Raw genomic sequence first — 15,445 nt, 5'->3', positions numbered from 1 at the left:
TGATTTTTCGTTAAAGTGAACAGTACTGAAAGTTTTTCGTTAAAGTGCCCTTAAAATTAAGAAATTATTGCTACAATTTTTTTCATTTTGTTTTTCATACTTGCCATTTGATTCAGCCAACGTGACTCAACGGAAGTTCTAGCGGATTTGACGAAAATGATTATAACTATATATTTTGATGATTTAAAGAATTAATAGCCACATAATTTTAGTTAATGGGTCATTACTCTAATGGGTTTAAATTGAAGGACTATTGATATAATTTCCTTCGTAAACAAAACAATGCTTAGTACGAGGGCAGCATTGTAATTTTAGCCCATGTTTTGAGTGTCTCCCGAACTTCCAAGTACCACCTCTTTATATGATGATAAGGTTCCGAACAAGAACTCATGTACGACATTTCTCTCCGGACAAGAACTATAGTCCAAGAGAGATGGCAGAAGTTGGTCATCTGTTATCAGCAAGGCATATTAAGCTTCTCTCTGTAACTCCGGCAAACCCCAAATTCTCCGCTTCGGTGTCTCGTTCTTTCACAATCAGAGCTTCTTCTAAAAGGAACTCTCTCTCTCTGGTACTAACCTCAAACAACACAGATTTCTCTCATGCTTTTTTGCTTTCTTCATTTATGTTGTGTATATTAAGATGCTTATGGTGTCGAACTATAAGTCTGTGTACCATTGATCACGTCGGTTGTTATATGGATGTGTGGTTTTTTGTATGCATACGCGATATAGATTCACAGTCTGATTACGTAAGTCTATAAACCGAACATTGTTCTAGGCATAACTACTCCATAGTTATAAATATAGTTGAGTTGCCACTTGTGCTTCAGGGTAACAAAAAGAACAGCAGGAGCAGTAGCCCACGGAGTGTGATCAGATTATCAACAGCAGATGGGAAATGGCATGGGAATTGGAGCTGTGATTACATTCTCTCCCTCCAAGACCTGCGTTTGGATGATTTGATCGAAGATGAAAATACACATGACGCTCAAATTTCGGTTAATCTCTGCGTCCACAAGGTCGCTCCCATTTTTTTCGAATAGCAAATTAGATAATCGTCCTTAACGAGACAGTTTTTTCGATTAAGCACCAGTGTTAATTCCCTACTGCTTATACCTACCTGCAGCATGCTAGCTTTGGCTTCTCCGTTGATGGAAGGATATTAACATCATTCAACAGAAAATGTAGCAACTGCTCTTCTACCTACTGCAGAAAGGTATTTATTTTCTTAGCAGAAGCATGAAATCTTATTCGTTACTTCAATTATATATAAATTCCAGACAACACATTCACCAAATTATGCGTTGGTAAACATATTAACATCGTACTTTATGGAAATAAACGAGACACAAAGTTTGCAGCGCTCATCTGGTTATGCTGTGTCTAAACAGATTGACACACAATTCAACGTGTGGGTTCTGTCATCAAGCAGAGACGAACACACGGTTCAACTTCCTGAAATCGGTGGCGATGATCCATCATTAAGTCCCTAAACTCTCTGTATCTCTTGCTCTCTTTCTCTCCCTCAGCCCCCCATGATAGTGTGTTAACACAGCTGCATGCTGCAACAGGTTATCTACGTGAAGCCTGGAAATGAAGCAGAACTTGATTCACTCATACAGGACACGATACGGCTTGCAACCTCCATTAAAGTATGAACCAGTAATGAAATAGTTTCGATCATAATACGGACATAAGGCACGAAAGGAAGACCCTTAATGATTGATTAACGACGGGGTGAAATTGTCCTTTGCAGGATACTTGTTCAGAGCTGTGTGAGAAATCATATCCCACCGTGCAGTGTGAGTGTTGCGTGACAAGAAAAAATTAGCAATTATTTTAAGCAAGGAAAGTAATTAATTCCCCATACAATTTGTGATTTGCAGATATTGGTGGAAAAAGCACTGCTTCTGTTGATAAGAGATGGTCTAGGCTTTTGGAGCTAAAGAATATGCAATAATATATGCCTATGATATTATCTGATATTAAGCTCATATATTTTGAACAAGTGTGTGCAATGTACTGTAAATAGTATAACGCAGTTGGAACTACGGTTTAGCGATACACATTTTTAGTAATAAGTTGAAGAGAAATTCTGATATAGACGCTTCAAATTTCAAATTTTTAAATCAAGTATCTATAGATTAAGCTTTTCTTTTACTAATTTTTTTTAATTTAAAATTTACAACTTTTCAACTTGTATCAATTTTTTCAAGAGCAAAAGTTCCACAGGATTTATGGCCATTCTATATACATTGTCAAATCCTCCCAATCCTACAGCATACCCTTCATCGAGTGACTCACATATGTGTCAAACATTGTGTAATTTTAATTGGGGTATGTATAAATATGTTGGTACGTTATGTAATTCTTCTGTTGGTCTCAATCCCAATGTGAATGATCAGTCTCTCGGAATCATCGCCTTAATAAACTATTGTCTCAACAGCTTCTGAGCCTCTGATTTAAGATTATCTTCAGCGGCATGGCTTGCTGTTACATTTTGTTGTAATTGTCATCAACTTGTGTGCATCTATTCCTGGTGCCATACAAGAGCCATTGCTTGGGCATGAGGTTGCCGAGGAATACGTGCAAGCCCTTGTAGAAAATGAAGTCCATGTGATCCTTAAAAGATGTGGCTTGTCGCAGAAGATGCCTTACTTTCGCGACTCACTCAGCAAGGACACTGGCACTACCCTATTGGTAGAGAATAGAGATAGATGACACTTCTCCAGCCTCTCTTTCCGAGTGTTTCAAGGCTTTCTTTGGGCTTGTTTTGGGAAGCGAGAGTTCTCTGCCGGAATTTGAGCAGATGCAGGGTCCAAAGTAGCGTTCTGAAGCTTGTATCCAAGTGGCTAAATCATTGGCCCAAGCATATGACATTACATATGAAGCAATTATGGATCCCAAAAATGGCTCCTCAGATCCCAAGTCACCGGCAAGGCATCCTCCAGAGTCCAGACCAGATAAGGACCATTTTGGGAATTTGAAGCACCCATGAAGCATCTTATTTCCGTCGAACAAGTTCTACTTACTGTTTGATTGTGATTGTGAGATATTAGGTGAAGAAAATGAAGAAACTCTACATTTCTGCATTTGCAGCAAAGAAATCGTAATTCGCGTGTCTTTTTTCAAACCAAATGTTAACCAAGCCCAAATCATCCGGAGGTGATGAAACAACGTGCATGGTCCTACAAACACCGTTTTCTTAAGGCTGCTTTAACACTACTTTCTCTTCTGTTATAGAGCAGGTTGACAACAGGTTTCACCAGACCCCATTTGTTGAGTAATACAGGATTTCATACAAGTTCGGATAATACTAAATCGAACTAGTATCACCGGGTTGTGGCAAGTCCCTTGGCTAAGATTAAAGAGAGAAATTGTTAGCTCATCAATCAATACCGTACAACAACAACAACAACAACAAAGCCTTTTCCCACTAAGTGGGGTCGGCTATATGAATCCTAGAACGCTATTGCGCTCGGTTTTGTGTCATGTCCTCCGTTAGATCCAAGTACTCTAAGTCTTTTCTTAGAGTCTCTTCCAAAGTTTTCCTAGGTCTTCCTCTACCCCTTTGGCCCTGAACCTCTGTCCCGTAGTCACATCTTCGAACCGGAGCGTCAGTCGGCCTTCTTTGCACATGTCCAAATCATCGGAGCCGATTTTCTCTCATCTTTCCTACAATTTCGGCTACTCCTACTTTACCTCGGATATCCTCATTCCCAATCTTATCCTTTCTCGTGTGCCCACACATCCCACGAAGCATCCTCATCTCCGCTACACCCATTTTGTGTACGTGTTGATGCTTCACCGCCCAACATTCTGTGCCATACAACATCGCTGGCCTTATTGCCGTCCTATAAAATTTTCCCTTGAGCTTCAGTGGCCTACGACGGTCACACAACACGCCGGATGCACTCTTACACTTCATCCATCCAGCTCGTATTCTATGGTTGAGATCTCCATCTAATTCTCCGTTCTCTTGCAAGATAGATCCTAGGTAGCGAAAACGGTCGTTTTTTGTGATCTTCGCTAGATTGCTCCGGTCATTAGTGTGGATAAGTATATAAATGGATAGAGATAGGAAAGCAAACACAAGATGTACGTGGTTCACCCAGATTGGCTACGTCCACGGAATAGAAGAGTTCTCATTAATTGTGAAGGGTTTACACAAGTACATAGGTTCAAGCTCTCCTTTAGTGAGTACAAGTGAATGATTTAGTACAAATGACATTAGGAAATATTGTGGGAGAATGATCTCGTAATCACGAAACTTCTAAGTATCGGAGTGTGGTGTCGTCTTGACTTGCCTTATCTGTCTCATAGGTAAATGTGGCATCTTCTCTGGAAGTACTCTTCCTCCATCCAGGGGTGGTATCTTTAACTGGTGGAGATGCACAATGTAATGTATCAATTTCACTTGAAGCTTACTTGTAGTCTCAGGCTTGGTCAAGCGCGATACAAACCATGTAGTAGGAGTCCCCCAAGTCGCCGAGCTAGGGGGTCTGCTGAAAGAGGTGACAGACAAGGTAAGCAATCAGAGCTCCGACTGATTGTTCACCTTCTCCCCATCTTGCAGCAGCATGAAGGATAAAGAGAAGAAAAATGAGAAGAGATGATATGAGATACTTTTGCTTTTGAAGAAGTAACTTTCCACAGGCTTATTCTTGAACTGAGCTGGAGGGTTTTCTGGTTTCCTCCAGAGTATAAGGCCGACTGAAGAATTTGAGGGTCAAAACAAGTCCATCAAATCTAGAGTACGTTCCACCCTGCTGATATGGGATACTTTTGCTTTTGACAGAGTAATGGGTGTATCGGCACGTGTGCTGTTACGCTTGTCTCCACATGCTTCCTTGTATCCTTCGCACTTGCCCTATCTGTTCCTCAAGCAGATGCGGAATCTTCCCTGGAAACATAAGATGTTGAAGATGAGTACTCGAGAGCAATGCTAGGTAAGTAATCAGGTAAGGGGTTCCAGGCAGTCAGTTCCTGGCTGGAAGCTTGATCCAAGTGCTGACTGATTGCTCTCTTTCTCCTTGTCTTGCAAGTAAAAACAAGGCCAAAGGAAAAGACAGGGAAAAAGCATGATATGGGATACTCTTGCTTTTAACCCTGATGATATGAGATATTCTTGCTCTAGTATAGCTTGTTTGCAGAGGTATTATCGGGGGGAAAGAAAGCTGAATATTTCGAAAGGCTTCGTTGGGAGTGCCCTCTCAGATATGATGAAGGGTTGAGCATTTTTGCAGGTCTGCCTGTCCGTTGGGGATGGAGGTCGACATATATAGGAGTCTCCCTAACAACAGGTAGTAATGCTATTCATTTACCCTGCTTGGTCATAGCACGGTAGTGGGAGCTGCCAGTTTCACATGTTTTAACTCTGTCAGAGCACTTTGAAAAAGTGGTCTGTGGTATCTGGCTCTCGAGATTCGGAGAACGATGCCTCTTCGATTTTTGAGAAAGCAATCATGCTGGGGGTCTGGCTCTCGAGATTCGTAGAGCAGTGTCTCTTCGATTTTTGAGGAAGTAATCATGTTGGGAGTCTGGCTCTCGAGATTCGGAGGGCGGTGCCTCTTCGATTTTGGAGCAAGCAATCCTGTTGGGAGTGTTGTCTCGAATGTGAGTAAAGGTTGGGCATGTTTGCTAGTCTACCTTGCCACGAAGCACAAAGGTTGACACACAGAGACTTTCCAATTATCCAGCAATGGTACTGTTCCTTTACCCTCTCTTCGCTTTTGAGAAAGTAGTCATGTTGGGAGTCTGGCTCTCGAGATTCGGAGGACGGTGCCTCTTCGATTTTGGAGCAAGCAATCTTGTTGGGAGTGTTTTCTCGAAAGTGAGTAAAGGTTGGACATGTTTGCTAGTCTACCTTGCCACGAAGCACAGAGGTTGACACACAGGGACTTTCCAATTATCCAGCAGTGGTACTGTTCCTTTACCCTTGTGGGTAATAATATGGTAGCTAGACCTTCAAAATTTATGTGTCTAAACTTTGTTAGTGATGTTTCTTTGCTATTCTTTTACCTTTCTTGGTCAGAGCGATGTAGTGGGAGCTGCAAGCTTCACGTGCTCAACTTTGGCAGAGAACTTTGGCAAAGTTATCTGTGGTACCCATGAGCTATTGTTGCGTGTGGGAAGTGGGTGATTGAACAGTAAGATTCATGTGCTTTCTACTTCACCAGAAGTCTTCGACAGAATGCCCATAATTTCTGCAAAGCTGAGTGTGCGTGTGACAGGTGCTGACAAGGCTAGAAAAGTAGGTGCCTCTTCGATTTCTGAGATCGGCCCTCGTGGTCTCTGAGCAGCCCAGCTTTTGAGAAAGCAAGCGCCTCTTCGATTGATTCGGAGAACGATGCCTCATCGATTTTTGAGAAAGCAATCATGTTGGGGGTCTGGCTCTCGAAGATTCGGGGAGCAGTGTCTCTTCGATTTTTGAGAAAGTAATCACGTTGGGAGTCTGGCTCTCGAGATTCGGAGGGCGGTGCCTCTTCGATTTTGGAGCAAGCAATCTTGTTGGGAGTGTTTTCTCGAATGTGAGTAAAGGTTGGGCATGTTTGCTAGTCTACCTTGCCACGAAGCACAGAAGTTGACACACAGGGACTTTCCAATTATCCAGCAATGGTACTGTTCCTTTACCCTCTCTTCGATTTTTAAGAAAGTAGTCATGTTGGGAGTCTGGCTCTCGAGATTCGGAGGACGGTGCCTCTTCGATTTTGGAGCAAGCAATCTTATTGGGAGTGTTTTCTCGAATGTGAGTAAAGGTTGGGCATGTTTGCTAGTCTACCTTGCCACGAAGCACAGAGGTTGACACACAGGGACTTTCCAATTATCCAGCAGTGGTACTGTTCCTTTACCCTTGTGGGTAATAATATGGTAGCTAGACCTTCAAAATTTATGGGTCTAAACTTTGTTAGTGCTGTTTCTTTGCTATTCTTTTACCCTTCTTGGTCAGAGCGATGTAGTGGGAGCTGCAAGCTTCACGTGCTCAACTTTGGCAGAGAACTTTGGCAAAGTTATCTGTGGTACCCATGAGCTATTGTTGCGTGTGAGAAGTGGGTGATTGAACAGTAAGATTCATGTGTTTTCTACTTCCCTAGAAGTCTTCGACAGAATGCCCATAATTTCTGCAAAGCTGAGTGTGCGTGTGACGGGTGCTGACAAGGCTGGAAAAGTAGGTGCCTCTTCGATTTCTGAGATCGGCCCTCGTGGTCTCTGGGGAGCCCAGCTTTTGAGAAAACGAGCGCCTCTTCGATTTCTGAGATCGGCCTTCGTGGTCTTTGAGCAGCCCAACTTTTGAGAAAGCAAACGCCTCTTCGATTTCTGAGATCAACCCTCGTGATCTCTAAGCAGCCCAGCTTTTGAGAAAGCAAACGCCTCTTCGATTTCTGAGCAAGCGCCTCTTCGATTTCCGAAGCTCCGTCGAGTGCAGATTTTTATAGAGGCTGACATTAAGTTCCAAAGCACACTTGAATCTCCACCAGTAGAAGCTTCATTCTTGCACTTCTAAGATCTTGATTTGTCCGACCTCTTCTCTCTTCAACACCTTTGAAAATGTCTGGCCCCTCCGACCGTCGTTTTGACTTGAACCTTGTTGAAGAGGCAGCCCCGCCTTCTCCAGACAACATATGGCGCCCATCCTTCGTCTCCCCTACTGGTCCTCTTACCGTTGGGGATTCCGTGATGAAGAATGATATGACCGCTGCGGTGGTGGCCAGGAACCTTCTCACTCCCAAAGATAACAGACTACTTTCCAAACGGTCTGATGAGTTAGCTGTTAAGGATTCGCTGGCTCTCAGTGTTCAGTGTGCAGGTTCTGTGTCTAATATGGCCCAACGCCTATTTGCTCGAACCCGCCAAGTTGAATCCTTGGCGGCTGAAGTGATGAGTCTCAAACAGGAGATTAGAGGGCTCAAGCATGAGAATAAACAGTTGCACCGGCTCGCACATGACTATGTTACAAACATGAAGAGGAAGCTTGACCAGATGAAGGAAACTGATGGTCAGGTTTTACTTGATCATCAGAGATTTGTGGGTTTGTTCCAAAGGCATTTATTGCCTTCGTCTTCTGGGGCTGTACCGCGTAATGAAGCTCCGAATGATCAACCTCTGATGCCTCCTCCTTCTAGGGTTCTGTCCAGTACTGAGGCTCCAAATGATCCCCCTCCGGTGCCTTCTCTTTCTGGGGCTTTACCGACTGCTGAGACTTCTCCTAAGCAACCTTTGTGAAGGCTCTGTCTTGTGTGTTTATTTTGACTCATGTATATGTACATATTTGTAGCTGATCGGGGATATCAATAAATAAGCTTTCCTTCATTTCAACGTATTGTGTTAAATACACCAAAGCCTTCTTCGCTAAGTTCTTTGAATTTTCTTTTGTTGAAGCTTGTATGTTGAAGCTTTCTGAGTGGAGCATGTAGGTTGGGGTAGTGTTCCCTTAATTTCCCGAGTGAGGAAAACTTCTCGATTGAAGACTTGGAAAATCCAAGTCACTGAGTGGGATCGGCTATATGAATCTTAGAACGCCATTGTGCTCGATCCTATGTCATGTCCTCCGTTAGATCCAAGTACTCTAAGTCTTTTCTTAGAGTCCCTTCCAAAGTTTTCCTAGGTCTTCCTCTACCCCTTCGGCCCTGAACCTCTGTCCCATAGTCGCATCTTCTAATCGGAGCGTCAGTAGGCCTTCTTTGCACATGTCCAAACCACCGTAACCGATTTTCTCTCATCTTTCCTTCAATTTCGGCTACTCCTACTTTACCCCGGATATCCTCATTCCTAATCTTATCCTTTTTCGTGTGCCCACACATCCAACGAAGCATCCTCATCTCCGCTACACCCATTTTGTGTACGTGTTGATGTTTCACCGCCCAACATTCTGTGCCATACAGCATCGCCGGCCTTATTGCCGTCCTATAAAATTTTCCCTTGAGCTTCAATGGCATACGGCGGTCACACAACACACCGGATGCACTCTTCCACTTCATCCATCCAGCTTGTATTCTATGGTTGAGATCTCCATCTAATTCTCCGTTCTTTTGCAAGATAGATCCTAGGTAACGAAAACGGTCGCTTTTTGGTATTTCTTGATCTCCGATCCTCACCCCTAACTCGTTTTGGTCTCCATTTGCACCGAAAGAAAAGAATGAACATGATTTAGGTGTTATCATACACAATAATCTATTCAGACTCCGCAGTTAAGGTTGCTTACAAGAGAGAAATGTTTGATAATCTGGCGTCATGCTGCAGCTCTCCTCTATAATTATGGAAACGAAAAGTACTTATAGCAGAGGAATCTGCAAGAGGTTCAAGAAAAAAACAATGACAATTCAAGAGAAAAGACAAAGAAGAAAAAGAAAATGGGTCTTTTGCAGATATACAGACAGAAAGAAAAAAGGCAAACGAAGCAAAATAATCATCACGCCCCAGATTTAAGTACGAAGCGAGTAGGGAACTGTATATAAAATTTAAAACTTACTTTGAATACAGAGTATCATCAAGAAAGTCTCAATCCTAGACTAGGTAGCCCAAATATTTGGGGAGGCAATGAAAAAACAGCGCACGTTACAAAATAAAAAATAAAATAAAATAAAAATAAAAACCGGTGAGAGTTTAACCTGTTACTCATGCATCTGAGCTGGTGAATTACCTGGGGCACAAATAACCATCCAGTTTTTCCATCATATGCTTTGACGGCAGCAAGGGCGACTTAAGGTTGAACACCACACTGTGCAGCAGGTTTCCGTAACTAAGCAATAAATACCAATAGACAAAAGAAACAAATAAACAACGAAAGAATTGAAACAATATAGAGGGTTACCTTTTCATCTTCATGATGCCAAAGCAACGAAAAAGTTTATATGGCGCAAACCTTTTCATAATAACCATCGGTTTCAAGTTCCACCAGCTGATACTGTTTAGTTTGACAGTACTCTGTTGCAGGCAAAACTTATACTTAGGGCATAGTGATCCAAAGAGGTATGTATACATATATGTAAGAACGTCAGTACATATAAATATGCGTTCACATAGATGCAGAGATTAACATAAGCAAAAATACAAATATTAACAGCAAATCATAACAGTGTCAGAACAAAGATATTGAACCATGAAGTATGTTGTTAAATTTTAAACTTTCCATCAATATGTTGAGAAAGATAGCTTATCTGGAAGTCCAAAAGTCTTCAGATACCACCAGGAAAAAGCGGATAAATAATGTCACTCATATCACTTATATCATCAATTGAATATATGCATACAAAGATTGCAGATAAACAATACATATGTCTTTCCAAGCTTAAAAATCAAATGGCATAACATAAACAAATAAATAACGAGAGCACACTTACATACCACACACGCAATTAACAATTATCTAATTTGAAAGGGTAGAAAAACCTTCAAAGAATGAGAAGATATACCTGTAGCTGCTTTCACGGTACCTGGTCCCTTATTGAAGGGGAAGGAAGTTACAACACCATTTTAGCCAGATTTTTCAATTATACTAAGTGGCCCTGCCAAAATTGGGAACCATCTCCTTTGCTAGCTGGCTAGCCTTTTGTATCTCCCCACTTGAACAGAGTATATTAATTTGTTTATAGCAATAGTCAAAGTCATTAAACTGAGACCTTCTCTCCATGCCATCATAATTTTCCGCCACCTTCTCTACTTTCTTCATTTCAGAAAGCAGACTATCCAACTCTGCATCGGTGTTGGTTACAGAAGTTGAAACAACTGTACCAGAAGCCTCCCTATCGAATTCTTTTGTCTAGTTTATGAGATTGTTGGTGAGTATTAGGTGAACCTCTAACAGGGAAAAACATGCACCCAATTTCATTACGGACAGTAAGTGCTTTTTCGATACGGCCTTGTTCACACAAAGAAACAAGAAAACCTTCTAAAGAATCTGTCTCAACCTCAACATCAACTCTGTTTATTAGCTCAACAACAGATTGGGAGTGAAGCATTTCTTTCAAGATGGTTCAGGCTTCTTCCATCCTTCCCTTGGCGCATAGACCTCTTAGTAAATACAAGAAACCCAAAAAATCAGGTAATGTACCCTTTCCTTTAAGCTCAACAAAGAATTCGATAGCCCCTTCCATATCACCCTTTAGACAAAAGCCATTGATTACAATGCTAACAGTGAATTCATCAGGCTTGAGGGATTTTAAGTGCAATTCATAAAGAACCTTCAAGGCATCATATCTCCAATTTTGTAATAACCATCAATAATCGAGTTGTATACATGTGTATTTGGTTTAAAGCCCTTGAGAACCATCCTCTCAAAAAACTCCTTGGCATCCAGAAGAAACCCCTCTCTACGTAAGGCATCAATCAATGTAGCATACGTGATTTCCGTGGGTACCAAATTAATTCTCTCTAATGAATCAAATAGCCAAAATGCTTCAACAAGGTGGCCTTGGCGGCATAATCCATTTATAACTGAATTATAAATGATGATATCAAGGGTCACCCATTTATTTTTAGCAAAACTACACAGATCTAATGCCTCATTGATATATCCTAATTTACAAAGACTATCAACTATAAGCGAATAATCAAATGCATCCAGCATAGATAGACCATCTCCAGCCACCATGACAAGTTTATATGCATCCAAAACTCTACCATTCTTTATAAGTGTGTTAAAAAGAGTAACAGGCAAAGTGACGGTCGCAGGCTTGTCCTTCATTTTGTCTAGAAATCGGAGGGCATCATCAACGCCCTTCAGACATAGGTAGTAAGCCAGAATCCTGCTTACCTTGGGTTCTTCTAGGCCATACTCTTTCAGAAAGATGTTCAAGAAAGACTGAGTTAGTGAATCTTTCCCATCACCAATTAGACCTTTTAAAATTGTATAGTAAGTTTTTCTTGTGGTAATTGACCCTTTCCTCCTCATCACCAAATACACTTCACATGCAGACTCAGGAAAACCTCTCTTGCACAAGAAACTGATAGCATCATTGCTTATAATATCATACACTTCTATCTCCATTTTATCAATTCGTCGAACCAAATTTAAAACTCCAGCTGAACTTTTTTCTTCAAAAATTGCTTTCAACAGAATTTTATAGATACCAGCATCCTCAAATGCCCCCACCATGAACAGTGCTTTATTAAGTATGTTACACATAACAACATCTATGTAGACTCCAGCTTCCTCCAATCTCATCTTCGTTTCCAGAATCCCAGCGATATTTTCTTCCTCAATATATCCATGTAGCAATGTACAATATGTTATTGTATCTCCAAGTATACCCTTTGAGATCTCATTGGCCTCGGATGTCCTCCCAGATTTGCATAATCCATTCATCACAGTATTGTATGTGACAATGCTTGGATTAATCCCCCTTTTCACCATTTCATGTAGCAAATCAAAAACACCATCGAGATCCCCTATAATGCAAGACCCGTGAATTAAAGTTGCATATATAAACTCATCAACTTCAATTCCCAAATCTTCAACCATCTTGAAAATAGCAAATGCCTCCTCCATTTTTCCTTTCTTGCAGAACCCCGACATGATGGCAGTATACGTAATCAAATTGGGTTCTAATCCACCTTTCCTCATCTTTATCACAAAACCAAGCACCTTTTCTACATCTCCTAGCTTGGAAAACCCACATATCATAATAGTATGGCTAATTGTATCTGATCTTATGCCTTTATCCACCATCTGTTTATTCTTGTCAAATACCTCCATCAGAACCCCGTCCAAAATATAACCACAAATCCAACTACTAAACAAAACAACATCCAATGCCAAACCTTGCTTCTCAATCCTACAAACCAAATCACAAACCTCATTAACTCTGCCCAATTTACAAAGAGCAGCAACTAGTGCTGCATAAGTCACAATATTAGGCTCCAAAGCTCCTGAATCCACGGTATTCTCAAGAAATTTGACTGCGATTTCCGGCTTCCCAATCTTACAAAACCCGGAAATTACTGAACTAGAAACAAAATTATCAAAAGGGTACTTAACTTTCTCATCAGTCATCAAGTCCAGCACCTCAATTGCCTTGCTCATATCTCCCTCATTGCTAAACGAATGAATTAACGAGCAAAACGTGAAAGAAGAAGGAAAAATACCGTGGGTCCCCAAGAATCCCGCAACACCAACAAAGCCTTCTCGGGGTCCTTCCGGTTGATACACAGGCCTTGAATGAGAGAGTCCCACATCCGATTCCGCCGCAACTTTGAAGCTTCGGTCATCTGGGTCCTCATAAAATGCTCTGCTTCTTCGTATTTCTGCAGATCTAGGAGAGCCCAGGTCACGATGGAGTGCGCCTGGGAGTTGCCTTTGATTTGGTTGGACTCCATTTGGTAGAAGAAGTGGAGGAGGGTGTTGAACCGGCGGGTTCGAGAGAGGAATTGGACGATGGATTTGAGCGTGGGAGTGAAGCCGCCTTTGAGTAGAGTTTGAAGGGGTAGGGGTTCCGGAAGACTGGTTCGGCAAGAAGAAGAAGAAAAGGATCGAATTAGTCTGGTGTGGAAGATTGGAGAGAAGATTATCATTGTTTGGGGAACTTTTGAAGAAACAATTAGTATCCGTCCCTAGTTAAAATGTTATTATTTGTCAGATTTTGATTAAAGTTCTTAACGATAATGCAATTGTCATGTGCCGGTCCGGCCCCGTCACATCCGAGTTCGATTCCACCGTTATGATATTGTATGTTTTGAGGTCCGGTCACATCTTCACGGTTTTGTTTCTGGAAATTCAGACGAGAACTTTTCTAATGGGTCACCCATCGCCCAAAGGTGTGGATCATATAAGCCTTATATGTATATTCTCATCTTTACCTAGCACAAGGCATTTTGAGAGTTCACTAGCTTCGGGTTCCATCGGAACTTCGAAGTTAAGCGAGTTCGCGTAAAAGCAATCCCATGATGGGTCCACTAGGAAGTTCTCGTATAAGTTCCCAGAAACAAAACCGTGAAGGCGTGGTCGGGGCACAAAGCGGATAATATCGTGCTACGGTGAAGTCGAGCCCGAGATGTGGTGAGGACCCGGGCCGGGATGTGACACAATAATGAATTTATATGTAAGTTACATAATTTTTAAAATAAAAATTAATATTTGATTTAGGATTTTAATACATACACCTTTATTAAACTTCTAGCTAATTTTCAATTCAAAACATTTCCAAGAGAAAAAAAAAATTAGATAAGTTTGTACCCCTTAATTTTTTATAAAAATGTTTTCAATTTTTTAATCTCACAATGTGCACATTCTTAAATATACCAATTTGTTGTATGTAAAATGAATCATTATATATATAAAATCTAATCAATTTTTAAACTGGATACATTTTTTTTCTTGATTTGAGAATGTATCCATATCAAGTTTAATTGAATAAATTTACTAATGTTACTAAGTCTAATATCTATTATTTTTTGTGTGATTTTGAAGTATGTGCCCATATCTGGTACAATAATTTTTTTATTAATTTTGATGAATGTAGCTATGTTTATATACATACATATATATACATACACAAAATATATTGGACAGTATAATTTATATTTTAATATTTTTAATCCCACAAATTATAGTTTTTTAAATTTAAAATCTCAGGTTCAGAACCAAAGAGATAGAGGAAGATCTAGGAAGCCTGTAGAAGAGACTCTATGAAAAAACTTAGTGTACTTGGATCTAACAGAATACGTGGCACATAACGGAGCGTAATGGTGTTCTAGGATTTATAAAGCCTACCTCACTTAGTGGGAAAATACTTTGTTTTTGTATTGCCCTACTTCTTAGTCTAGCATTGCACCAAAACGTTTCACTCCAACTTAGTATATTATAAGTTCGTCCAGCTTAGTTGTTGAAGCTAGTTCAATCCGAGATAATTCGGGGCAACAAATGCACCTAAAACTTTGAGTTCCCCAAATTTTTAAAGTTGGGGCAATCTCAACTTGGACCATTGGACTCTCACTTCAAGAGGGTAATGCTAGGTAGAGTAAGTTTTGTAAACTAAATGACATGGAAGTTGATAATTAGATTATTACTTAAATATTGATTAACGGGCTTATTTATAAATTTAGTCTATCTAGCATTGTTTCTTTCCAACTTTTTCTCAGCTCCCAAGCACTTGGAACTAGAATAACCACAACAAGTGGTCCGACGATAAGTGCGCATACTGCGGCTCCTTAATAAATAAATAAATGTTGGAGATTTCGGTTCGATACTCTAAGTTGGTGAGTTTGCTTGATTGTGGCCACGGACATAATAAAATTCCCATAGCCTCTCCGGATTCAAAAACGATAAGTAACTATGGCTAGTCATCAGTTGTCCTCCTTTTAAAAAAAAAATTAATAAAAAGGATTTGAAAACTTTGAATTTTAACGATAAGAACAAAATAAAAAATAAAATAAATAGTATCATGATTGATTTTTAGTGTAAAAATATAATTTTTCTTTAAAATAAACAGTACCAAAACTTTTGATTA

At 40.5% G+C, this 15,445-nt stretch overlaps 3 protein-coding genes across 7 annotated transcripts; 2 read left to right on the top strand and 1 right to left on the bottom strand.

Annotated features, from left to right (window-relative positions):
- Positions 1–384: 384 nt before the first annotated feature.
- Positions 385–2,131, top strand: LOC126608182 (large ribosomal RNA subunit accumulation protein YCED homolog 2, chloroplastic). 2 transcript variants are annotated; one of them, XM_050276009.1, is made up of 7 exons: positions 386–571; positions 833–1,021; positions 1,129–1,218; positions 1,394–1,483; positions 1,574–1,654; positions 1,759–1,804; positions 1,889–2,131. In XM_050276009.1, exons 1-7 carry the CDS (start codon positions 434–436, stop codon positions 1,960–1,962), a joined length of 708 nt encoding a protein of 235 aa, XP_050131966.1. In that variant the 5' UTR covers positions 386–433; the 3' UTR covers positions 1,963–2,131. The 2 variants fall into 2 exon arrangements, with proteins under 2 accessions (XP_050131967.1, XP_050131966.1); XM_050276010.1 differs by lacking the exon at positions 1,394–1,483 and having other exon boundaries at positions 385–571.
- A 60-nt stretch (positions 2,132–2,191) lies between these two features.
- LOC126608173 (pentatricopeptide repeat-containing protein At5g57250, mitochondrial-like) lies at positions 2,192–13,558 on the bottom strand. Its single transcript, XM_050275991.1, is given in 7 exon segments — positions 2,192–3,360; positions 9,205–9,720; positions 9,814–9,926; positions 10,415–10,758; positions 10,760–11,196; positions 11,199–13,100; positions 13,103–13,558. Coding segments are annotated over 4 exon segments (3,009 nt in total). The 5' UTR covers positions 13,512–13,558; the 3' UTR covers positions 2,192–3,360; positions 9,205–9,720; positions 9,814–9,926; positions 10,415–10,497.
- Positions 5,074–8,225, top strand: LOC126608183 (uncharacterized). 4 transcript variants are annotated; one of them, XM_050276014.1, is made up of 3 exons: positions 5,074–5,845; positions 6,543–6,584; positions 6,803–8,225. In XM_050276014.1, the coding sequence occupies exon 3, from the start codon at positions 7,551–7,553 to the stop codon at positions 8,223–8,225; it is 675 nt and encodes a 224-aa protein (XP_050131971.1). In that variant the 5' UTR covers positions 5,074–5,845; positions 6,543–6,584; positions 6,803–7,550. The 4 variants fall into 4 exon arrangements, with proteins under 4 accessions (XP_050131971.1, XP_050131968.1, XP_050131969.1 ...); XM_050276011.1 differs by lacking the exon at positions 6,543–6,584 and having other exon boundaries at positions 6,761–8,225; XM_050276012.1 differs by having other exon boundaries at positions 6,543–8,225.
- Positions 13,559–15,445: the final 1,887 nt, after the last annotated feature.

This window comes from Malus sylvestris, chromosome 16 (genome assembly GCF_916048215.2).
Source record: "Malus sylvestris chromosome 16, drMalSylv7.2, whole genome shotgun sequence".
Taxonomy (NCBI): domain Eukaryota; kingdom Viridiplantae; phylum Streptophyta; class Magnoliopsida; order Rosales; family Rosaceae; genus Malus; species Malus sylvestris.
Note: the sequence above shows the minus strand (reverse complement) of the source record. Positions and strands in the feature narration are given on the sequence as shown.

Excerpts from the sequence above, each read along its gene's own strand:
- LOC126608182 (XM_050276009.1), top strand. The coding sequence starts at position 434 with ATGGCAGAAGTTGGTCATCTGTTATCAGCAAGGCATATTAAGCTTCTC. Across the intron at positions 1,022-1,128 it reads TTAATCTCTGCGTCCACAAG|CATGCTAGCTTTGGCTTCTC; the intron begins GTCGCTCCCATT and ends ACCTACCTGCAG. Across the intron at positions 1,655-1,758 it reads GGCTTGCAACCTCCATTAAA|GATACTTGTTCAGAGCTGTG; the intron begins GTATGAACCAGT and ends TGTCCTTTGCAG.
- LOC126608183 (XM_050276011.1), top strand. The coding sequence starts at position 7,551 with ATGTCTGGCCCCTCCGACCGTCGTTTTGACTTGAACCTTGTTGAAGAG.